At 35.6% G+C, this 25,427-nt stretch overlaps 1 protein-coding gene across 9 annotated transcripts in view; it reads left to right on the forward strand.

The window, feature by feature from the left end:
• The window catches only part of LRRC7 (leucine rich repeat containing 7), a 555,497-nt gene that overhangs the window by 371,831 nt on the left and 158,239 nt on the right, over nt 1–25,427 (forward strand). For all 9 annotated transcript variants that reach the window (XM_034653683.1, XM_034653674.1, XM_034653676.1 and 6 more), the window contains one exon: nt 1,851–1,914. In XM_034653683.1, coding sequence (XP_034509574.1) covers nt 1,851–1,914 — 64 coding nt within the window. The remainder of the gene's footprint in view (nt 1–1,850; nt 1,915–25,427) is intronic.

Raw genomic sequence — 25,427 nt, forward strand, 5'->3', positions numbered from 1 at the left:
GATCTTAAGGGAAAGACTTCCAGCTTTTCCCCATTGAGAATAATATTTGCTGTAGGCTTTTCATAGATGCTTTTATGAGATGTACTGTATGGTGACTAACATAATATAATAAAAAATCATTAAAAAAATAAAAAAATAAAACCAAATCTCTGATCTACCCAAAACCCTGTACTAGCTCAGACCAAAACATACTTTCAGTTATATTTGACTCTACTTTCTCTTATTCCAACAGATATTTCAGCAACAAAACATTTGACTCTAATCTTAGATATGTTCAGAAGCCAACCACTTCTCACAACCTTCACTACCACCACCCTGCTCCAGACTACCATTACCTCTCATTTGGCTTCTTCCATTAGCCTACTGTTTGATCTCTTGCCTTCCACTTTTGTCCTTCTCAGTCTATTTACAAGCCTGCAATCACAGATATCCTTTTAAAATAAGTCACTTCAGTCACACCTTTGATTGAAACCTTTTAGTGACCCACCATCTTAGTTAAAATCAAAGCCTACATCTTAACATTGAGCTATCAGACCTCATATTATCTAACTCCTCATTATCATCTCTGTATTCCCCCCATCCCTCACTCTGCTTTAGCCACACGGTCTCCTAGGATGTCTTTAAACAAGCAACATGTCCCTGCTCTAAAGTCCATGTACTAGCATGTTCTTTCATTTCCTTTAAGCCTTGGGTCAAATTTTATTTTCTTGTTAAGGCCTTGCCTGGATCTCCCTATTAAAAGTTGCAATCCCCCTATATCCATTCTTCATATCTACCTCTTCTGCTGAAGTTTTCTCCATAGCACTTATAACCTTCTAATATATTATTTTATTATACTTAATTATTTTAGTATTTATATTTAATTATTTATTGTTATTTATTGTAATTCTCCTGCTAGTGCAATGCAAAGTCCCTTTGGGCAAGAGTTTTTGTCCCTTTTATTTACTGCTATACCCCAGACCGCAGGAGATTGCCTGGCGCAGAATCTTTCAATATAACAGTGGCTGAATGAACAAAGGGTACACACATTTTTGCATTTCTGAGTGCCTGACAGTGTCTGAATTATAGTAGCATTTTAATGTTCAAAAAACCGCTAAGAGATAATTACCATAGCCATTTTAAAGATAAGGAACTAAAATTTCCAAGATTTGAGTCAATGATGCCTCCAGAATTTCTGTATAGTCAGTACTTAAGGATAGCAGCCTGGTTAGTGGGAAGATAAAAACTTGGAACTCAGAAAAACGCTCTTTTCTTACATGGTATGCTGTATTTGAGAATGCCTTAAGTGCTGATTACATGTTTCACAGGCCAGAGTACCTCTACCTTTGGCACCAACTCTTGCTCAAGGTTTTACCATTTTACAGAGCTGTAGCCCAGCCAATATTTTTAGGAGACAATGAATTCTACAGTCTGTCTATAACAGAAGTTCATTTAGGGAAGTAGAAAATGACAAGATTGATGATGAAATTATAGCCATATTGTGGAGTTTTAGAATGCTTTGCTCAGAATTGATTTCATCCATTGGTTTCCAAATCTGTGATGATTCTTAAAAATGTAGTGTTGTGGACCTACCCTATACTTCCTACTGGTTTAGATATTTAGCAAACTTCCCGGATTTATGTTAAGCAGCCAGCTCTGTATTCCCACCATAGATTGGCTTTTGGAAATATGGTAAGCAGGTGGCAGTTTGCATATATTGTTATATATTTGCAGTTTACTCCTATCTATAAAATACTCCCATTTCTGGGAACTATAAAGCCAGGTAAATCTGACAGGGGGTGGGTGGAATGTCTTTTGGAGCAATGTGTCATGGACTGCCTCACAATAGTATTTTTCTCCATCTGTTATAGGTCAATGCACAAACTGGCCCAGTTGGAAAGACTTGACCTAGGCAATAATGAATTCAGTGAGCTGGTAAGCAAATGCATTCTCAAAACTTTATAAATACACCCCAGGAGATTTTTTCTTTTGTCTCTGTCATCCCAGGTATTAAATTATCCAAGTGCACATTTTCGTTTCTAAATATAAAAACAAAATGAAACCTGGGAAATAAAGTGATTGTTTGATTATATAGTAAACCACAGAGAACTGGATAGTATTAAATTCCCTAAAAAGAAGAGAGAGAGAGAAAAGGAGGAAGTAAGCAGATGCAAATGGATAATTTTGAGCACCAGCTATGAGCAGGCACCAAGTTCAGTGTGTCACATATGTTATCTCATTTAACCCTTATTTGACAGGTTGCCATGTTAACTTTATGGAAATGAGCTCAAAGAGCCTTTATGTTGTTGGACAAGAATTAAAGCAAGACTTGATTAACTCAAAGTTCATACCTTGAAGGCTTCTGCCTTTGAGGATGCTTAGTGGAGAGGAGGGGTTAAAGGCCTTCTATTTCCAATTGTACTGAAAGTTTCTTTCTAGTGAACACATATTACCATCTTGCTGCCACCAAAGTTGACAGAATTCTGACTGCTCCTTTCAAGCTTATGTGTTTTTGTTTTTTTTTTTTAATTTGCCTGTAGACCAAAATCTCAAATGCAAATTAGAAAGCACATAGTCCTTCATAAGCAGACTCTCTCTAATTCAGAAGTCTCCACTTGAACGTCTTCAAATTTCAAAAATGCAATTCATCTAAAATGTATTTTACCTACTTTTAAATTAAAACATTTAATTAAGTAGTCAACTATTCTCTCCCAGCCGTGTTGCTAACAATGTGACCTTGGGCAAATTACTTAACCTCTCTAAGCCTCTTTTTCAATTTCTCTAAAATGGAAATTATAATGGCTCCTCCTTCACAGGACTTGTGTGAGAATTAAATGAGATAATGCATGTACAGGGCCTGGAAAAAAAAGGATTCTCAGTAAATGCCAGTGTATAATCCACATTTCGTCTTGAATGTGTAAGGAAATTAACTTGTTTGACTTTGACCATACTAATCTGGCCATTATTCCAGCCTCTATCAACTGTTTATTGAAAGTAAAAGCTGACATTTGTTCTTCTGCAATTAAAAGTGTAGTCTGATTTAAGAGGTTACAAGATCCCTTTGGGTTGTGTTCATCTCCCTTGCATACCAATTCTGTCTGTCATGTATCTTCACACCTTCCCCTGCCTCTCTTCATTACATGGAATTTGGGCATGTGCAAAGGAGGCTATACATCTTTCTGAAGAAAAGGGACTCCCTGGTCTCAGGCTGGTTTTTGAAAGTGTGCTGGCAGACATGCTGGCCTCTGGCCTGATGTCTGCAGCTGATCCTGCCCCTTGTGTTAAATCTGGAGTTTTGAAGCCATGGTCAGTTCTTTGGGTTCAGGTACTACTCCCTGTGAGCACTGGCCAGCTCCCCGCTGCTTGCATTGCTACCACTCAGCTCTCATTGGCTGTTAGATATATAAGTCTCTATCTTGTCTCCCCTCCAGCATCAGTCTTATAAATCCAACCCCAGTTTCTGTTGTGAAGGTACCTTACTAGCCTTAATGCCAATAGTGGCCCTATAGCCCACGCGCAGGCTCTGAGAGTCCACATGATGTGTGAACTGGAAGAGGCCCAGTCAAAATAAACTTCAGAGCCTCCCTCTGGCTACATCACACTACCAAGTTTGCCCTGTTTTGGATGCACTTTGTTATAGGGCAGTTTGCAAGGTGGCCTCAGTACAGATATGGGGGGCAAAATGACTCAGTACATTATCTAATGTACCTTTATTAAAGTAGATAGTTACTAATAATGTAGGTAGGTAAATTGATAAGGGTAAGAAATAGCCATAGCAAAACTGTTTTATACTGGGAGTTTAAAAGTCAATTGTTAAGAAGTTACAATCTGTCCAGGATTCCATGAAGAGATGTAGCTAGGTCTAGTGGTTGAAAGAACATGGATTGTGGATACAGACAACTGAGGTTTGACTCTCAATTCCATCACTGGCTAGCCGGGTACATTTGGGTCTGTAACTCACTCTCTATCTTCAGTGTTCTTTTCAATAAAATAACAGTATAAAAGCCATCTGTCTCATAGGCTTTTGGGGAATATTCCATGCAAGAGAATCTATAATAAACACTCAATATATGTATCTATGAATTTCAGTTCTGTCAGGTATATGACTTTGGAAATCAAATCTATAAATATTTGGACCAAAAAGATGAATAGGATATATTAATATGTTTTTGAAAGTAGATACAGTAAAAATACACTTAAAAAACATATTATTTTAACTTATGCTTTATGGTATCTAAGAAATCATCATTGAAGAGAAACATTTTTTTTTTAATTTTTGAACTCCCAGTAGTCCATGCTAGTCACAAAGCAAGTCTCTCTAAAAAAAAAAAGTTTTTCATTTGTCCCTGGACCACTTATCGATAATACTAAGTTACTTGGCATTGGCAGCAGGAAGGAGGGTTGCGGAGTATAATTATGGAATTTCACATTTCTGTCATTCACTTTTAATGAGATGTCTGGCTTTTATTAGTCATATGTGTGGGACTAGCTGTTGTTTCTCTGAAAGTAACAACTTTTAATGAGAAAATAAGAGAATTTGCTTTGATAAGAGGCCTCTAGAAACAATGTCATGTGTAGGAAAGGGGATAAGTTCCATTCTGTAGCTAGGTATTGACACCTAGGAGATTACTGTCAGAGAATTCATTTTGTGTGACATTCTAAAGAGACAGATATGGAGAGAAGATGATAATAAGTCAAAAAAAAAAAGAAACAAAACCTTACACTGTGAAAGTCTAATAAAAAGAGCAGAAATTTGCTTGCCTGAGACTTAATGTAAATATTTTAAATTAGGTTTGAAGTAGAAAGATCTACTTAAGGCTGCCTTTGTCATAATGAAAGATTCTAAACAGAAAGAATTATTTTACGTTTCTAACAGCAGTAATCCCCGGAAAATACTGGGAAAAGTTCTGAGAACATAATGAATTCTCAAAGGTTTTTTATTATTGTTGTTTCTTTCCTGGCTTATTTTTGTTAATATAAAATTAACAAATGTCCATTTTTTTTATTTAAAAAGTTAAAAGAATTGTAAAAATTATAGTAAAAGTCATCCATGATCTCATCCCCTTGTATAACCATTATCAATGCTTTTGGTATATTCTTCCCCTGCCACCATCATTTTCTTTTTAATTAGATCAAGTGAGTATTTTCTGGGGCCAGGTCAGAGATGGGATATATTAGGTTGTATGGTTGGGTAACATCAGTTCTTAAAATTCCTCTATATACTCTCGGTAGACAGCCTTCTAACTGTTGCAGACAAATCATAAGCTTCCCAAAGTCATAGAATGGTCAGGGACACTAAAACAGACTCAGTGATTGCCCTGGGGCCCGGGAGCCCTATGATAGGTATACATTTTAGGTGTATATAGATCTATTCAATAGAACTAAGAGTCCTATTCATCCTGCACTGGTAGTGGAAATAACAAAGGCCCGGAAAGCAAATTACCATGAGTGAGAGTACTGGAAAAGGAAGCAGACCGAGCAGCAGAGCCTGGAGGAAGATGGGATGGATTGATCCAGAAACAATGTGAGGGCCTATGACCAACCCCCTAACCAAGCCCCAGCTTTCAGCTCCTAGCCTCTCATTCTCTTCCCTCTCTCCCCCTGTATTGAAGGAGGGGCCACGGTAATAAGAAAAGTGTCACTCAAAGCCCCCAAAAACTCTGCTATGGGAAGCTTCAAGAGCCAGCTCTAAGGGCTCCTGGGTGGCTCATTTGGTTAAGTGACTGCCTTCTGCTCAGGTCATGATCCTGGAGTCCCAGGATCAAATCCCTGAAAGGGCTCCCCACCCAGCAGGGAGTCTGCTTCTCCCTCTGACCCTCCCTGCTCTAAGAAAGCTTCTTTGCAAACCAGAAAGAGAAAAGAGCTGAGCCCAGAGGAGGCAAAGAGCAGACTGCAAAGTGGTCTGTGCTTGGTTCAGAGCGTGGCAGCATAATGCAGGAAGGCAGGCAAGGCCTGCAATCTGCTGACTGCAGCGTGAGTGACACAGAAAACAGAATGGTGGTCACTAGAGCACCATGTCCTGTTATGTGGGAGGTTCCCTGGTCTCCACTCCCCTCCCTGCCACAAAGCCACTCCTAAAAGGAATAACTGGGGAGGGGGATCCCAGGAAAGACCTAATTTCTTGATCTTCTGCTATTCGAGTGGAGGGAGGTCAGAGAAGTGAGATTTGAAATTGCACTGTAACTGCAACATAATACGTAATGCTGTATGTGTTTTGACAGAGATAGTTCTGTTTACCAAATTGGAATTATAGCGTGCATTCTATTTTATATTAAAGCATGATGATCAAATTCAAATAAATTCTTTACAAACAGTATGAGTTCGAAGCTTTCTCTGCAGCCGAATTAGGAAGACTGTCAAATAATAGCCCAAAAAAATAAGTAGTGAATTGAAATTCAAACTTAAGAGAAAATAATAAAATCAGAGAGGCTTGAAGTTTTGTTATATCAAATGTGATACATATAAGACAATATATGTAGTATAGGTTTAAGTTACAAAACATAATAAAATGCATCCCTGTGAACCCGCCATATTTTTGTGAACTGGAGTATCACCACCAGTCCTGTACAGCTACCTGTAGGCTCTTACCTAGCTCTGCCTCATTCCCAGAGACGAGTACAATCCTGAATTACATTTAACATACCCTACATTTGTATGTATGTCTAAATATCACACTGTTTGCTTTGCTGTTCTCAGGCTTTCTAAATGTGACTGTACTACAACTTATTTACGTTTTTCTTCACAATCATCTTTGTCCAGTTTTTTATGACATTGCAACTATCGATATTCCTGTAAGTGCACATGTGCAAGAATTTTCCTAAGGCATATGTTTAGAAGTGGAATTTCCCAGTCATTAATTGTGCACATATTCCCAACCTGAAAAATTATGTGTGGTTTTTTTCAAAATAGTTGCACTCATTTACCAGCACCGTATAAGAGCCCCCAAGCTTCACGTCTTCGTCTATACTTGATAATGTCAGACTTCATATTTTTTCCAGTATAATGGCTGACAGTGGCATCGCATTATGATCTGAATCTGCCTATCCCTGATCCCTCATGAGATTGGTGCTTTTTCCATATGTAGGTGGCAGTTTGTGTTTCCTCTTCTGTGAAGTGCCTGTTTTTGTATTTCTGCTCATTTATCTATTGAATGTCTTTTTCTTGTAGACGTGCTGGGATCTATTATATATTCTAGATGTTAATCTCCTGTTGGTTATATGTGCTACAGATACCTCCGCCCAGTCTCTGCAGTTTTCTTTTTACTCTCTTCTTGGTGTCTCTTGATGACCTGAGGTTCTTAATTATAATGTAATAAAATGCATAATTTTTTTATGCCTAGCATATTTTGTGTCTTACTTAAGAAGTTCTTGCCTCCCCAAAGTAAACAGATCTTTTCATATGTTTTCTTCTAAAAGCTTGAAGGTTTTATTATTTATAGTCAGGTGTATTTGCATCTGGGCTTAATTATTTTACATTGTATGTATTTTTTTTTCTGAAAAGATAGTTTTCCAAGCAACATTTATAAGCAGTCCTACCTTTCCCCCTGAATGAGTGTGACCTCTTAAGAAAATATGATTTCCATATATTCATAGGTTACCTTCTTCATTGGTTAGTTTATGATCTGGGTAACAAAACCACATCATCTTAAGTAGCACAAACAATGTTTTTGATATCTGATAGAATAAATCTGTACAACTTAGGCATCTAGACATTTAGTTTTTGTATAAATTTTAGAATTAGTTTATCAAGTTCCTTGATAAACTAGGGAATAATGTCTTTGAGATTTTATTAGAAATGCATTGATTCTAAGGCAGAGGATCATAGGGAAGAGAGCAAAAAAAATGAAACAAGATGAAACCAGAGAGGGAGACAAACCATAAGAGACTCTTAATCTCAGGAAACAAACTGAGGGTTGCTGCAGTGTAGGGAGGTGGGAGGGGTGGGGTGGATGGGTGATGGACATTGGGGAGGGTATGTGTTGAAATGAGCGCTGTGTGTTGTGTAAACTGGTGAATCACACACCTGTACCCCTGAAACAAATAATACATTATATGTTAAAAATTTAAACATGCATTGATTATATAAATTAATTTTCATTGATTTATGGTGAATTGATATTTTTATGATATTGAATCTATGCATGATGTATCTCCATTTATTTGTCCATTTTAATATCTTTCAGTGAAGTTTTATAATTTTCTTCAAAAAAGGTTTTACACGTTTTTAGTTTATTTCTAAGTACTTAATCATTTTGTTGTAGTTATAAATGTACATTTTCAAAAGTTATAATCCCCAATGTTTTATTGTAGGTATACAGTAATCCACTTGATTTTTTAAATTTATATTTAGCTACTTGGCTAAACCCTCTTATTAATATAAATAATCTGTCTATAGGTTAGAGATTTCTGTGTAAGTACTCAAATAATCTGAGAGTAGTTGAATAGAAGCAAATGTTACTGCCTGATTTCTGATATTAATACAAATGCATTTAACGTTTTGTTATTAAGAATATTTTTTACCATAAATTTTGCATAGATACTCTTTATTGAGTTCAGAATATACCTTTCTATTTCTAGATTACTGAGAAAATTTATCATGAGAAGGTGCCAAACTCTATAACAATTTTTTCTGATGATAACATTTTTTCTTTTTCATCTGTTAGTGCTATAAATTATTTAGAGGATTTTTAAAAGATTATTAAATATGTATTATTTTATTTTCATTAAGTTTTTTTATTTTAGTTCCAGTATAGTTAACATATAATATTCTACTAGTTTCAAGTGTACAATACAGTGATTCAACAGTTCTAGACATTAGTCAGTGCTCATCATGATAAGTGTGCTCTTTAATGCCCATCATTTATTTCACCCATCCCCTCTGTCCTCCTCCCCCCGGCAACCATCACTTTGTTCTCTATAGTTAAGGGTCTGTTTCGTGGTTTATCTCTTTTTTTGTTCCCTTTGCTCATTTGTTTTGTTTCGTAAATTCCACATATGAGTGAGATCATATGATATTGGCTTATTTCACTTAGCATTAACTCTCCAGCTTCATCCATGTTGTTGCATATGGCAAGACTTCATCCGTTTTTATGGCTGAATAATATTCCATATGCATATACTTCATCTTCTTTATCCATTCATCTATCAATGGACACTTGGGCTGCTTCCATAATTTGGCTATTGTACATAATGCCGCAATAAATATAGGGGTGCATGTACCTGAATTAGTGTTTTTGTGTTTTGGGGGTAAATATCCAGTAGCGTGATTGCTGGATCATAGGGTAGTTCTATTTTTAACTTTTGAAGAACCTCCATATTGTTTTCCAGAGTGGCTGCACCAGTTTGCATTCCCACCAACAGTGTAAGAGGGTTCCTTTTTCCCCACATCCTCACCAACACTTGTTGTTTTTTGTGTTTTTGATTTTAGCCATTCTGACAGGTGTAAGGTGATAGCTCATAGTGGTTTTCATTTGCATTTCCCTGATGATGAGTGATGCTGAGCATCTTTTCATGTGTCTCTTGACCATCTGAATGTCTTCTTTGGAAAAATGTCTATTCAGGTCCTCTGCCCATTTTTCAATTGGATTATTTGTTTTTTGGGTGTTGAGTTGCATTAGTTATTTATATACTTTGGATACTAACCCTTTACTGGATATGTCACTTGCACATACTTCTCCCATGCCTTTTAATTTTTTTTATATAGAGGATTTCTAATGTAAAACTGCTTTTGCATCCCTGAAAGAAATGCAACATAATCATGATATGTCAATGATCCTGACCTTCTATATAAATTGCCTTCAGTTTAATCTTTTCTGGGATTTAAAAAAAAATCTATGCTCATGTGTTTGATTTTTATACATTATTCTTGTGTGCTTTCTTTACCTGTGGGTTTATGTTTTTCATCAGTTTTAGAAAATTATCAGTCCTTATTTCCTCAAATGTTTCCTTTTATCCATGTGTTCTGTATCTTCCTCTGGAATTTGGACTAAATATGAATATGAGCATGATATCATAAGTGATTTTTAAATGCTATTTTAATAATTATTTTGTAAGGTCTTTTTTTGGAAAAGTAACCAGATAAGGGGTAATTTAAAGAGTTCATCTCCTTAAAGAAAGTCTTTCTGCCTCTCTATCAAAAATTATCCAGTATTAATTTTCCAGAATTTGAGGTATGATAGTCAGATCATTTTAAGAGTATTGTCAACTCTTTGAACTATTTAATGTACCAGTTACTGACAGAAACATTTCTAAATTATGGGCCACTCATTCTGGATTAAAGAACACAACATGAATTTTTAAAAACAAACACCTAAATTACAGTAAAAAAATTTAAAGAGTAAAATATATACATAACATATATATTTTTTATGTGATAAAAAATTAATGTTTTAAAAGATAATGCAAAGATTGATTGTATTTAAAGTCTAGGGAATTAATCAGGAAATGAGCAGTATCATTCTAATTATCTAATATTTGAAACAGTATGTCAAGCAGTCTTTATAAAAATATTTCATAAATTCAGCCATCCATGAACTCTATTAGAGGATTGATATCCCATAAAACTTCTTAGAAAAGCTTAAAAAATATTCTGCACTCTGCAAATCACCATTTTGAATGCTTAGTAAGGCTACAGTTTACTGTAAGGAAGAATTTCTAATATCAATATTCAAAGTGAATTACTTTTATTGATTTTTATCACTTTATTTGTAGGGTTAAATAAAAATTTCAAATAGACAAATAAAGAATTGAGACGCTGAAAAGAAATGCCAATAGTTGTATAATATTGGGGTGGAAAGATTTTACTGTAGCCTTCAAGATTCTTCCAGCTGGTCTAAGAATTAATTTGACATCAGACAGATTAACAGGAGAAAATAAAAAGTTTAATTGACTGTGTATGGAGTCCCAATAATGAAATTGAGACCCAGAGAAATGACCAAGGCAGGCAGTTTTAATGCTTTTTAGACAAAAAGACAATACATTTGTATAAAATTGGCAAGACAAAGGAAACTTATGGGGGCTTCAGTTAGTAAGGAATTCTAAACAGAATTTGGGTTAGGCCAAAATAGTAAATTAGCAAAAATACAAGCTTTGTTTATACAGCTTTCTTGGCTCTGAGTTCTCTGCCTCTGATAATAAGACTGTCTCTACCTCCCAGTACAGGGAGAGTACCTTTCACATGGAAGATTTATCTCCTGGTTTCTAGAGACAAAAAGGCATCAGACTGTTTTTTTTTTTTTTTTTAATTTATTTATTCAACAGAGATAGAGACAGCCAGCGAGAGAGGGAACACAAGCAGGGGGGAGTGGGAGAGGAAGAAGCAGGCTCATAGCGGAGGAGCCTGATGTGGGGCTCTCCCATAATGCCGGGATCATGCCCTGAGCCGAAGGCAGACGCTTAACCGCTGTGCCACCCAGGCGCCCCGCATCAGACTGTTTTTAACACTTAAGTAACTTTCAGTTCGAAATAACCAGTATGCCAAAGTGGTACATTTTGGGCTATCTCCCCTTGGCTCCTACAATGGACTATTTATTTGGGCTATAAAAATAATACAAATGTGTTTCATAGAAATTTGAAATAATCAAGGACTTTAGCTAATGATTTAACTTGTAATTTAAGTTGACTTGAGTTAAATTAAACTCATTCTATTAAAAGCATAGCTGCCATTGGCTTCGCCTCCCTAGTTTGCCCAAGCTATGCTCATTTTTAATTAGCTAGGATGCATGTATACCTGAGGCAAGCACTATATTTGCATATCTAGCAATTTCCTTCACAAGTAATTACAGCATAATTTGCCGTACCTACTAATCAAGTTTTGTCAATTATTTTTTCAGATTAAGCTTATAGAAAAGAACAAAATAATAAAATACAATTTGCAATCCTATAACTGTTTTTAGGGAAAATATTTGAGACATCCTAATTACTAACTAGTCCATCTCCTGCTTTTGTAAAATTACTGAGGACATTGATTTAGATGTACATCACAGGCATTGCCAAAGGTTATTAATACATCAAAAGAAACTTGAGAAATGAAACATTTTTTAAAAGTTATTAGAAGCACATCAATTTTTGCATCAGTCGAAGCCCAGGCAGGGGATGGAAACTACATCAATTGTTTAACAAAGGAAATTTAATATAAAGAACAGTTACTCATGTGTTGGAAAACTGAAAGGACAGAGAGGAGACACTGAGGGATCACAGAGGAGATAACTATAGGAAACAGCACCTCTAGGGTAGGAATCAAATGAAAGAAGGTAATGTATGGGACTCAGACCTGTAAAGAGGCTGGTACTGGTGTCTCCAAGGGGCCTTGATAAGCCTGATTCTGGGTGTGTGGGAAAACTACAGACCGAGGACTGCTGTTGCTGAAGCTTAGTGTCACCACAGAGACAAGTGTTGCTGTTGAGATGCTAAAATGACCAGGAATTAAACAGAAGGAGCAGCCCCGTCTTCTTCCTCTAGCCTCCCAGTCTCTCTCCAGTCCACCCAATTGTCAGTGCCAGACACAGAGCCTCCTGTTAAAATAGAAATGTTGTTAATCTCAGAATTGCAAAGTAGAGTAAAAAAAAGTGGGCCCCCTGCTGAAAGGCAAGAGCTTACACATTTAAAATAAAACAAATGTAAAAAAATATATTGATAATATATAAAATAAAACAAATATTTACTTTTGTGGACTCCATTTTGGCATCATTTCCTCCAGATAGCTTTCCCTGTACTTAGCTGAGCATCATGTCCCCAACTGGCACTTGATAATGTTTTTGAGTGAATGAATGAATCATTTGATTTTAAAGTGAACAGTTCAGTCAATTCTCATCATCAGAATCATGCCTATATAAATTGGAAATTTTTAATTCAAACTAAACAATAATAGAGGTGGAGGAAATACTGTAGTTTACCTGAAAAGCAATTATTCTACAATTAGATATCCTTTAAGAAATCAATTTCAATTCACTTTGAGACAAACTTCCAAATGAGTTTCTCTATGAAACTCTAAAGTACCCAATTTGCCACTGTGATCAATAAGTAAATAAAACTGTATTTCCACTAACTCTGAAATTTGAAAGGAATCCTTGATGAATCATTCAATTAAAATGTATTTTCTGACTGAAAATAATTGTGGAGCCTCTTTTTCATAAGATGACCAAATTGGGGTCTCCACTTTTGTAAATACCACATCTGTTGACCTAGGGCTTTAATAAGCAAACTCCAATGTCAAACATGCAAATAAAGAAACTCATTTTCATGCTTTCAAACTTTCCCTTCCCTAGCAATAAAATAAGCCATCTTTGCCTATTTTTAAAGGAAGCAGTTTTTCCTTCATTGCCATTTCTCATTACTGCAATACCATGATTAGGTAACATGAATGAAATTAATTAGCTCTGTTTGCCTTTCCATAAATAGATTTTTCTAAGAATGGCACATATCTCAATGTAGTCAAGTATCCTGGTGTCCCTGTCAACAGTTGCTACCAGAGAAATTAAAGAAAAAAGAAATATTCCCTAGTTGAACTGGGGTAAACTACATTAAGTAAGAGTATACATTTATAATTAAGGCTTTACAAAGGAAACATAAGTATTATGCAATCATGGAGAAAACCCAAGAGTTTATTCTTGAGTTGTGAATAGGGATTGTGAATCACCCAAAAAATAATAAAGACTGTATTTAAAATAATCAAACTAAACTTTACTTCTTCCTCCCTTATGTGCTGAAATGGTAATATTTGGACATATGATCTGAAATTGAATTAATAGAAAAAACGTATTTGATTTCCAGTTCAACAAACCAAAACTAAAAGACAACAAAAATATCAAGAAGAAACATAAAGGAAGGGGGATGGATAGAGTTGTGTGTTTATGTAAGTGTGTTTATGTAACTAGTTAGGGCAACTAGTTAGGGTAGCTAGGGAAGCTTCACTCAACAGGTGACATTTTAGTAAAAACCTAAAGTAGATGGGAGAGTGAACCATGCAAATATCTGGGTAGAAACAGTAAGGAAACAGGAATTATAAACACCAGAGATGAGAGCAAAACTTACATGTGAACAGCAAGAAGACTAAAATGGATGGAATAGAATAAGTTAGAAAAATAAATGATAGATTAGTTGTGGGGAGAAGGGAGGGTAAATAGAATCCTGTAAGAAATTTTGAAGATTTTGCATCTTACTCTGAGTAAAATGGAAGCCCTTTGGAAGGTTTTGAACAAGAAGAACCTGTGGTCTGATATATTAAATTATATTACATCACATTGCTTTATATTACAGTACATGCTACATTATGTCTCACATGAATCATTACATTACATTACATTACATTACATTACATTACATTACATTACATTACACTACATGGGATCACTTTGACTGCTATGTTGAGAATAAGTGGAAAGTGGGGCAAGGTGAAGTCAAAGAGCCCAGTTAGAAAGTGATTGCAATAATACAGGCAAGAAATAATAGTGTCCTAGATTGAGGTACTAGCAGTGGAGGTGGTGTAAGGAGTTGATTTCTGGGTAAATTTGAAAGGTACAGCCAGAAGTAGGATCTGAATTTGTAAACTCGGGATACGCCCTTTCAATAAGTAATACAAAAATTAGGAATATGTAATTAATTACAAAAGTGAAATGCTTACTCAAGATAGAAAAAGAAATTATGAATTTTAAATTACAATTTGAAGTTAATAAAATACGATTTTGAAAAGCTCGCAAATGATGTAAACATCATCAAGGCCAGGAAAATAACAAAATAACACACATCTATTATGCTCTTTCTCTCCCTATGCTTTGGCTTCATGCTCTTTGACAGCCTTCACATGACATGTATCTTATAATATCATTTTCAATGAAGGTAATAGAAAATAATCCAATCTTTAGCATAATTTCTATTACTGATAGTTCAGAAACATTCATTTCAGCTTTAAAATTTTTCACTGGTATGCCTTATAAAATTTTAGGATTGTTGCCAAATTTGGAAAAACCTCTAACTCCATACATTTCAAGCCTGTTTCCCCTCCTCCACCAACATACTTCTAGTGCTGGAAACCAAAGGGAGTGTTCGTGTTCAGTATGTCTTCTGGCCCTGCACTTTCGTGTCATGATGGTCAAGGGAGTTTGCACAATGGGCAGGAGTACTACTGGAAGTCTTTTCTACCCTCAATGGCTAGCAACAAGTTAACTATATGCAAACAAGATTGCAAATCATATAAATACATTCCACGAAATCTATATTCCCATGCAACTTCCTTGTATCCAGCTCCCCAAAATGCCTGTGGTCATTCCATCAGTACATTACATGAGGGAAATGGCAACATAGGGAGAGTCAGGATAGAAATTATAATTAAAGTGTTTTATTTTAACCCAGCATTCCAGGAGGAGGCGTATACCTGTATCCCTTTCCTATTGCTCAATTGTAACAAATGACCACAAACCTTAGTGACTTAAAACAATATGAATTTATTATCTTACAGCTCTGGATGTCGGATATCTTAAAATCAAGGTATCATCATGGCTTTGTTCCTTCCAGGATTCATGAGAGAATCTGTGCCTTGCCTTTCCCAGCTTCTAGAGGCTGCCTACATTCCTCCACTAGTGGCCTTTCTCATATCACTTCATTCTCTGTATCAGACAGTACATCTTCTACTCTGACTGCTTCCATTATTACATTTCTTTCTCTGCCTTCTCTGACCCTCCTGCCTCCTTCTTATAGGAAGCTTTGCAATTACACTGGAACCCCCAAATAATCCAGGATAATCTCTTTGTCTCGAGAGCCTTAAGTTAATCATATCACCAAAGTCTCTTTTACCATGTAAGGTAACATATTCACAGGTTCTGGAGATCAGGACATGGGCGTCATTGGAAGACCGTTATTCAGGCTACCATGGTCTGGCCTCTGTTCCCAAAGATTCATATCTGACCCACTGAAAATGCACCTACCCCAACCCAGAAGTCTCATCCATTACACCGTTGACTCAAGTACAAAATCTCATCTAAATCTCATCTGCTCAGAAGTCCCAAATTTCATCATCTAAAGCATCTAAATTAGGCATGGGTGAAGTTCCCAGTATAATCCATCCTGGAGCAAAGCTCCTCTCCATCTGTAGACCTGTGAAACTAGAAAACAGTTCATTTGCTTCCAAAATACAATTGTGGAATAGGCATGGGATAACAGTTATAGGCAAAAGGGAGAGTGGTGGGGAATAGGAGTACAAAAGGAGTCCACACTCAGAAGCACTTCAGAATCCAACCAGGAAAACTCCATTAGGTTTCTAGGCCTGGGACTAACCTCTGTGACTCAAGATTTATTACTCTGTGCCTATAGTTCCACCCTCTGAGTCATCCTTCCTTTTCCAGGAAGGTACACAAGAGTTTGTAGTCAAGTAGATTGAACCACCTGTTTCCTACCTCTAGAATTTTAGGAGTCTTGCAGTCTCCTCTCATTTTGCCCTCTCTCTGTCCCTGTCAGCCCATGCTGGCAGTATTTCTGTGGATGCAACAGTCTTAAGAACCTTGTGGGTCTCCCTTGTATATCTTGATGATTTCTTCAGTGCATAAGAAGTTCCTTTAAATATCTTCCTTGGATAATCCCATCTGTATTCCTGGCTTCTTCTAAAATGTCTGACAGTTTCCATGAGACACCTACCTAATCTCTTCAGAACCCTCTGTGTGAATGAATGAATGAATGAATGAATGAATGAATGAATGAATGAATGAATGATTTGACCTCTTAATACTTATAAGGCACTAGCAAAAGTTGCCCAGACACATCCTTGGCTTTCTTTCTAGAATACACTTTCCTGGCAGTGAATCTCCTAATTTTAGCTTTTTTTTTTTTTTTTTTTTTTTTTTTTTTTTTTTTTTGTTAGTAATCTGGATAGGATGAGAATTTCCCATCAAGTCCTGGTTTCTTTTTGCTAAACAGTTCTTTCAGTGTATCTCTTTCTTGCGTTTTACTGTAATCAGCAAGTAGTAACCAGGACACACCTTCAAAACTTTGCTTGGAAATCTCTTCAGCTAAATATTAAGTTTACCTCTTGCAAGTTCTGCTTTCCACATAATTGTATGACACAATTCAGCTGCTATGTAACAAAGATCCCCTTTCTTCCATTTTCCATGTTAACATGTTTTTCATTTCCTTTTGAGCTCTCACCTAGTAGTGCTTTTAGTGTCCTTGTTGCCACCAGCAGTCTTTTCATGATGATTTAGGTGTTCTCTGAGATGATACAGATTTTCTTTAACATGCTTCCTTCCTTCACTTCCTTCAGAATCTTCCTTAGCAGAGAGTCGTTATCATCCATAGTTCTACTAACACTGTGTTTAAGGCAATCTAGGCTTTTTCTGTCACAAATTTATAGTCAGAATTTTTTCTATTTTCTGTCCCCTGCCCAGCTCCAAAGCCACTTCTACATTGTTGGTTATTTACTATGGCAGTAACCCACTTCCATATTCCAACATATGATTCCCATCATTGAGCTGTAACAAATTATGACAAATTGAGTGGCTTAATACAGCACACATTTATTATTTTAAAGTTCTGTAGGTGTCATTAAGGCTGTGTTCCTTCAGGAGGCTCTAGAGAAGTATACATTTTCTCTCTTTTTCCAGCCTAGAAGCCACCTACATTCCAGAGCCTGTGGCCCTTTCCTTGCACCACATCAGCTTCTATTTCTGTCATCATATCTCCATTTTTGCCTTCTCTGATCTTCCAGCCCACCTCTTATAAGGACACTTGTGACTATATTGGGCCACTTGCATAGCCCAGGATAATCTCTCCTCTCCATCTCAAGATCTTTGAATTAATCATACCTCTATTCTCCTTTTCCATGTAGGGTAATATTTTCAGTTTCTGGGGATTAGGATGTGCATATCTATAGGGAGCCATTATTCACTTGACACCCTATCCCCCCAAAGTTTAAAGCACATGTCCACATAAAACCTTACATATGACTATTCACAGCAGCATATTCATAATAGCTAAAAAGTAGGAAAAATCCAATGTCTATTAACTAATAAATGGATAAACATGATGTAGTTTATCCATACAACAGAATATTTGGCAATAAAAAATGAAGGACTAATATAGATTAACCTTAAAAACAGTGTGGTATGTGAAAGAAGCCAGACACAGAAGGCTATGTATTGTATGATTGCCTCTATTTGGAATGTCCAGGATAGACAAATCCACAGTGACAGAAAATAGATATGTAGTTTCCAGGGTATTAGAGGAAAGGAAGAATGGGGAGATTGAGTATGGGGTTTTTGGGGGGAGGTGATGAAAATGACCTAGAATTAGATAGTTGTTATGGTTGCACAACTTTGTAAATATACTGAAAGCCACTTAATGTTATATTCTAAAAAGGTGAAATTTATGATATGTGAATTATGCTTCCATTTTTGAAATCTTAAAAAAGAAAACAATCTTAACTTTGCAAATTGCACAAAATGTAGCCATGTGAACACACTGCCAGGCTTCCTTCCAGGATCTGGGAAGAGTTCATGCAAGTAAGAGGCCTGAAAGTTTGAACATCACTAACTTTAAAGTACATCTGCCTCTAGGTAGAAGCAACAGGATTTGTTGACAGACTCGATGGCAGGAATGAGAGGGATAGGAGTTAATAATGACTTCATGAATTGAGACCTAAGCAACTAAAAGACGAAATTTCTACTTCTCAATAGACTACTATACCAGATGCAAGGTAGTTATTTATGTTTTCAGTTCTTTTTTTGTTTTAATTGTGTGGGAAAAGCACATAACATTAGCTACCCTCTTAACACAATTTTAGGTATATACAGTACTATATTTCACTTTATATTTATAATTAACGATAAGCACAATGCTGTCCAGCAGATCTCTAGAACATTTTCATCTTGCATAACTGAAGCTTTGCATCCAGTGAACAGCAGCTCCCCATGTGCTCTTCCTCCTGGAAACCACCATTCTACTTTCTGCTTCTATGGGCTTGAATACTTAAGATACCCCATATAAGCACGATCATGTAGTATTTGTCCTTCTGTGGCTGACTTATTTCACATGGCATAATGTCCTCAAAGTTCATCCATATTGTCAAACATTATAGAATTTCCTTTTTCTAAGGCTGATTAATATTTATATTTATATAACTGTATACCATATATATTTATGCCAGATATGCCACATTTTCTTTATTCATTTATCTGTCCATAGACATTTATTTCCACAATTTGGCCATTATGAGTAGAGCCGAAATGAACATGGGACTGCAAATAAATCTTGGAGTGATTTCAGTTCTTTTTGATATATATCTAGAAGTGGGACTGCTGGATCATATATATGGCAGTTCTATTTTTAATTTTTTAAGGCACCTCCATACTGTTTTCCATAGTGGTTTCACCATTTTACATTCCCACCAACAATGCATGAGAGTTCTAGTTACTCCATATCCTTACCAACATTTGTGATTTTTTCTTTTTTTTTGCTTTGTTGATAATGGCTATCCTGTTAATACATGTGAGGTGATCTCCTTATGGTTTTTATTTGCATTTCCCTGATGATTAGTGATGTTGAGCATCTTTTCATATACTTGCTGGACATTTGTATGTCTTCTTTGGAGAAATGTCTATTCAAATTCTCTGCCCATATTTTAGTTGGGTCTTTTTTTCCCAATTGGGTTGTAGGAATTCCTACATTCTTTCATCTTTTGGATAAATTCCACGGGGTCATGGTTTGTCATTCTTCTAATGTGCTATTGAATTCAGTTAGCTAGTATTTTGTTGAGGATTTTTTGAGTTATGTTCATCAGGGCTAGTAGCCTGTGGTTTTCTTTTCTTGCAGTATACTTTGCCTGATTTTGGCATCTGAGTAATGTTGGTTTCACAAATGAGTTTGGGGTATTCCGTCTTCTTCAGTCTTTTGGAGAGATTGAAAAGGATTAATTTTTCTATACATGTTTGGTAGAATTAACCAGTGGAACTCTCTGGTCCTGGATTTTTCTTTGTTGGAAGGTTTTGATTACTGATTCAATCTCCTTATTTGTTATTGATCTCTTCAGGCTTTCTATTTCTTCATAATTCAGTCTTGGTAGGTTGTATGTTTCTAGGAATTTATCCATTTCTTCTAGGAAATGTCCAAAGTATTGGGGTTTAATTGCTCAGAATAGTCTCTTATAATTGTTTTTATTTCTGTGGCATCTGTTGTAATATCTCCTCCATAGTTTGTTTGAGTTTTCTCTTTTTTTCCTCAGTCTAGTCAAACAGATGTCCATTTGTTGATCCTTTCAGAGAAACAACTTTTAGTTTTATTGATTTTTTCCTACTATTTTTAAGTTCTCTGTTTTATTTAATTCTTCTCTAATTTTTATTATTCTTCTCTTTGCTAACTCTGGGCTTTGTTTTCTTTTTTGTAGTTCTTTGTGGTGTGAAGTTATGTTGTTCATTTGAGATCTTTTTTTAATATGGGTATTTAGCACTATAAAATTCCCTCATATTACTGCTTTTGCTGCATCCCATGAGTTTTGATATGTTATGTTTTCATTTTTGTTTGTCTTCAGATATTTTCTAATTTCTTCTCTGGCCCATCGGTTGTTCAAGAGTGTGTTATTTAATTTGCACATATTTGTGAATTTTCTAGTATTCTTCCTGCTGTCAATTTCTAGTTTCATTCCACGTAGTTATAATATATACTTGGTATTATTTTAATCTTCCTAAATTTATTAAGACTTGTTTTGTTACCTAATATGTAGTCTATCCCAGAGAATGTTTCATGTGCGCTTGAGAAGAATGTGTATTCTGCCTGGTAGGTCCATTTGCTCTATAGTGTTGTTTGAGTCCTGTGTTTTCTTATTAATCTTTTGTCTGGATGTTCTATCCATTAGTGAAAGTAGGGTTTTAAAATCCTCTATTACTACAATGCCATCCATTTCTGCCTTCAATTCATTTAATATTTTCTTTGTACATTTGGATTTTCTGATATTGAGTGCGTATTTATTTATAGTTATGATATCTTCTTGGTGAAATTTTATCATTATGTAACTTATTTATTTGTCTCTTAGCATTACTTAATTTAAAGCCTATTTTATCTGATAAATGTATGATTGCCCCTGTTTTCTTTTGGTTACCATTTGCATGGAATATCTTCTCCCATTCATTCACTTTCAGCCTATGTGTGTCTTTATAAAGTGCATCTTATGTAGACAGCATATAGTTGGTTCTAGTTTTTTATATCTATTCAGGCAAAAAAACAAAACAAAACCAAAACAAACCCAAAAGCCATGACTCCATGTCTTTTGATTGGGGAGTTTAATCCACTTACATTTAAAGTAATTATTGATCAGGAATGACTTACTATTACCACTTTGTTAATTTTTTTGTGTCTGCTTTGTAGCTCTTTTGTATTTTTCCTCTTGTGGTCTTCCTTTGTGTTTTGTTAATTTTTTTGTAGTGACATATTTTGATTCCTTTCGTGTGTGTGTGTGTGTGTGTGTGTGTAATATAGGTGTTTTCTTTGGTTTTACTATGGAGCTTACAAAAACATCTTATAATTGTGAGAATTTATTTTAAACTAATAACCTCTTAATTTCAGTTGTACACAAAAAATTACACTTTTATTTCTCTCTCCCTACACTTTGTTATTGATGTCACAAATTACATCTTCTTATATTGTGTATCTATTAATATATTTTATAGTTACTTTTTATACTTTTGCCATTTCACTTCCATACCAGAATTAACAGTGATTTATACACTACTGTTACAGAATTACAAATTCTGCATTTGCCTATATATTTATATTTATCAGCCAGACATACTTTTGTATGCTTAATGTTGCTATTTAGCAACTTTTCTTTCTACTTGAGGGACTTTTTTTGGGATTTTTGTAAGGCAGGTATTGAATTCTGGCAATTTTTTTTGGTAAAGTCTTTATTTCTCCTTCATTTTTGAGGCATAGTTTTGCCAGATATAGTATTCTTAGTTGGCAGTTCTTTTCTTTTAGCACTTTGAATATACCATCACACATTATTCTGGCCTGTAAGGGTTCTTCTGAGAAATCCATGAAGAGTCATATGGATGTTCTCTTGTATGAGACAAGGCACTTCTTTCTTGCTATTTTCAAAATTCTCTCTTTGTCTTTGACTTGATACTTTGATTACAAGGTGCCTGGTTATTGATTTCTTTGGGTTCATCTTATTTGGACATTTATTTCTTCTTTAATATCTTCTTTAATTTGGATGACCACTTCCTTCCCCAGATTTAGGAGGTTTTCAGCCATTATTTCATTAAATATGCTTTCTGCCCTATCTCTGTCTTATTCTTCTTCTGGTATTTCCATAATGAATATATTAATATATTTTATGGTATCCCATAATTCCCTGAAGTTTTTTACACAGTTTCCCCTCTTTTTTTTTCTTTTTCTCCTCTGATTGGATAATTTCAAATGACCTGTTTTTTCTTCTCCTTGATCAAGTCTGCTTTCTTCTGCTTGATCAAGTCTGCTGTTGAAGCCCTATAGTGAATTTATTAGTTACTGTGTACAGTTACTATATTCTCTAGCTCCAAAAATTTCTGGGTTTTAAATATATATAATATTTGATATATTTATATTAATTATATTTTCTTTGTTGAAATATTTATTTCATATATTATTTTCCTAAACTCATTGGGCGTTTTTGTGATGGTTATTTTGAGTTCTTTGTCAGTTAATTAATATATTCCCATTTATTTAGCATTGCTTTGGGGAAATTTATTTTGTTTCTTTGTTTGAGCTATATTCCCTGTTTCTTAATATTCCATGACACTATGTTTTGGTGTCTGAACGTTTGAAAACCACCTACCTTTCCCCATTTTTTACAGACTAGTTTTGTGAAGGGGAAGGCCTTCACCATCAGCCCAGCTAAAAATTTTGAGGACAAGAGATATAGTTTTAAAGGGAAGATCAGAAGTTCTATTCTGGAAATCTGAAGTTTAAAACGCCTATTACATATGCAAGTGGGGAAGTCAAGAAGTCTGTTAATTACGAGTCTAGGCAGAAGTTCAGGCCAGATAAATATATTTAAGAAATGTCAGTGTCTTTGTGTGTGTGTGTGTGTGTATTTATAATTTAAAACCGTGAGACTAGATGTGATTATCAAAGGAAGGAGAACAAATAAAATATAATAGCAACAACTTATACAGACTATAATTGTATATAATAGATAAAAGTAAAATCACTCTGGTAAAATAAGAGAGGGGTCTAGTACCCAACAGTCTCCTTCTACTTTCTCTGGCTCCACAAAATGCAATTTTGTGGTTTGTATTAATAGGTTCAATTAATAATTGGGGACCATTATGAAAAGCAGAATTCTAAAAAGACCCCCAAAATCTGGAATACAGAAGTCTTTTCCCAGTTATTCAGTCAAACACTGATATAAGTACTGCCAGGAAATGATTTTGCTGATGTAATTAAAGTTCTAAGTCAGCTGACCTTAAATACAGAGATTATTCAGGGTGGATCTGACCTAATGAGGTTTATTCTTTAAAGGGAGTGGACTCTTTTTAATTAAAGAGATTAAAAGTATGAGAGGGCCAATGGAGGAAGCCATATTTCAAGGAATAAAGCTAGCTTCTGTGATCTGAGAGTGACTGCAGCAAGGAAATGGCTGACAGCAAGCAAGGAAACAGGAACCCTAAGGAACTGAATCTTGCCACATCTACATAAGCTCGAAAGAGAACTCCAAGCTCCAGATGATAATGCAGGCTAGTCAATACCATGATTTTAGCTTGTTGAGACCCTAAGCAGAAAACACAACCACACCATGCCCTGATTTCCGACCTATAGAACTGAGAAATAATAAATGAATGCTGGTTTAAGCTGCTAAGTTTTCAGTAACTTGTTATGCAGCATTGAAAAACAAATACAGCTATGTTATATTCATTGTTTTTGCAAAGATTACAATTTGTTGGATAATTGAAAGGATTTGCAAGTCTCCACAGAGCATACTCACATAAGACTTTCAATAAAGGCAAATGATACAGTAGAGCAGTAGAAAGATAATGCAGGCAAACATCAGGGGACCAAGAACCTTCCAAATACAGCTTCCCAAGATCCTTCTTATTCACACGAGGATGTGCTTCATCTCCAAATAAAAGCATCATGATTTGCATGATTAGTCTTAGCTTCAAGAAGCTCCCTAAAAGTTTCCAGTGGTGCTTTTTATGCCCTTCCTTACACTTAGGCAAGCCAGGCTATCTAACTGGTGATGCCAGGTATAAGCCCCAATAAACAAATCAGCCCTGGGTATCACCAGGAGAGTTTCAAACTTTAAATAGTACATTATAAATCATTAATTAGTTCACCACCCTTATCTCAGCCAAGGGTCAGTACCAGACTCATAGGCTTCCCTAAGAGATAAAAATAGAGTTGAACCACTTCTACTGTAAAAGAATTTATCCCATACAGTTTTATTTCCCTTTCCCTTCTTCATTCTCCTTGGGACTCCAAGCAGTATACTACATATTGGCTATGGTAAGTGAGCAAGTAGGTAGACAAACAAGCAGATACCATTTGGGGCCTTCAAGAAAGATATATTGCAGCAGAAGGCCCTTCTTTATGTGACAAACCTCCAATTCAAAATCTACTAATGCATCTACTTTGCATCGGAATCCGGGGATGTACTGTATGGTGACTAACATAATATAATAATAATAAAAAAAAAATCTGCTGCCCATGCCGAGATAATTAATGCTGTGGTCAGCCACCTGTTGTGAGATACTCTAGTTGAGTTACTAGGTCTGCACAGCAGTCCTTAACCCACCATCTTTTCTAGCTGTTGTCAGAGGATTCTTAGGGGCTACAGCTGCACTTGCCAGCAAGGTATGGAGGAAGAATTATTAATAAGGATGGACACATTATAGAATTTCACTGTTATTTTGATTGTGCCAGCCTGAAGTTAGCTGGAATACTGCCTCCTTCTCTATCTGACCCTACCACTCATATTAGAAGCCACTGGGAAGATCTTTAATGAGCAGTTCCAGCTAGTGAAATAACCCGAAGTACTAATCCCCAACTACCTAGAAGTCCTTCAGTTGTTCCTTATGGACTGACTATGGCCTATTTTGCTCCCATCCCCTGCTATTTCCCATCTGGAAATTTTCTTTGTTTAAATTGTTACACTGTTTATATTGCTCTTTAGTTACAAAAGTGATCCTGATACAGTGGTATATAAAGGAAAAAAGAAAAATCCTCCTCAGCGACCTCCTAGTCTTATTCCCCAGAGGTAAACACAGTTTAATGTCTGTCGTGCCACTTCTTTTTCTGTTCATTTACAAAGGTGTATATGTATATGCATCTTTTCACTAAAGAAAAGAAAATGGGCATTGTACAACTGTTATACTTTTAAAAGTTTCCTATAGTAGGCATCACATTATTTAATCTATAACCTATTGATACACATCTATCTTGCTTCCACTGTTTTGCTATTTTAATAATGCAATGACCAACTCTTTATATATGCAT

Source organism: Ailuropoda melanoleuca, chromosome 2 (genome assembly GCF_002007445.2).
Source record: "Ailuropoda melanoleuca isolate Jingjing chromosome 2, ASM200744v2, whole genome shotgun sequence".
NCBI classification, from domain to species: Eukaryota; Metazoa; Chordata; class Mammalia; order Carnivora; family Ursidae; genus Ailuropoda; species Ailuropoda melanoleuca.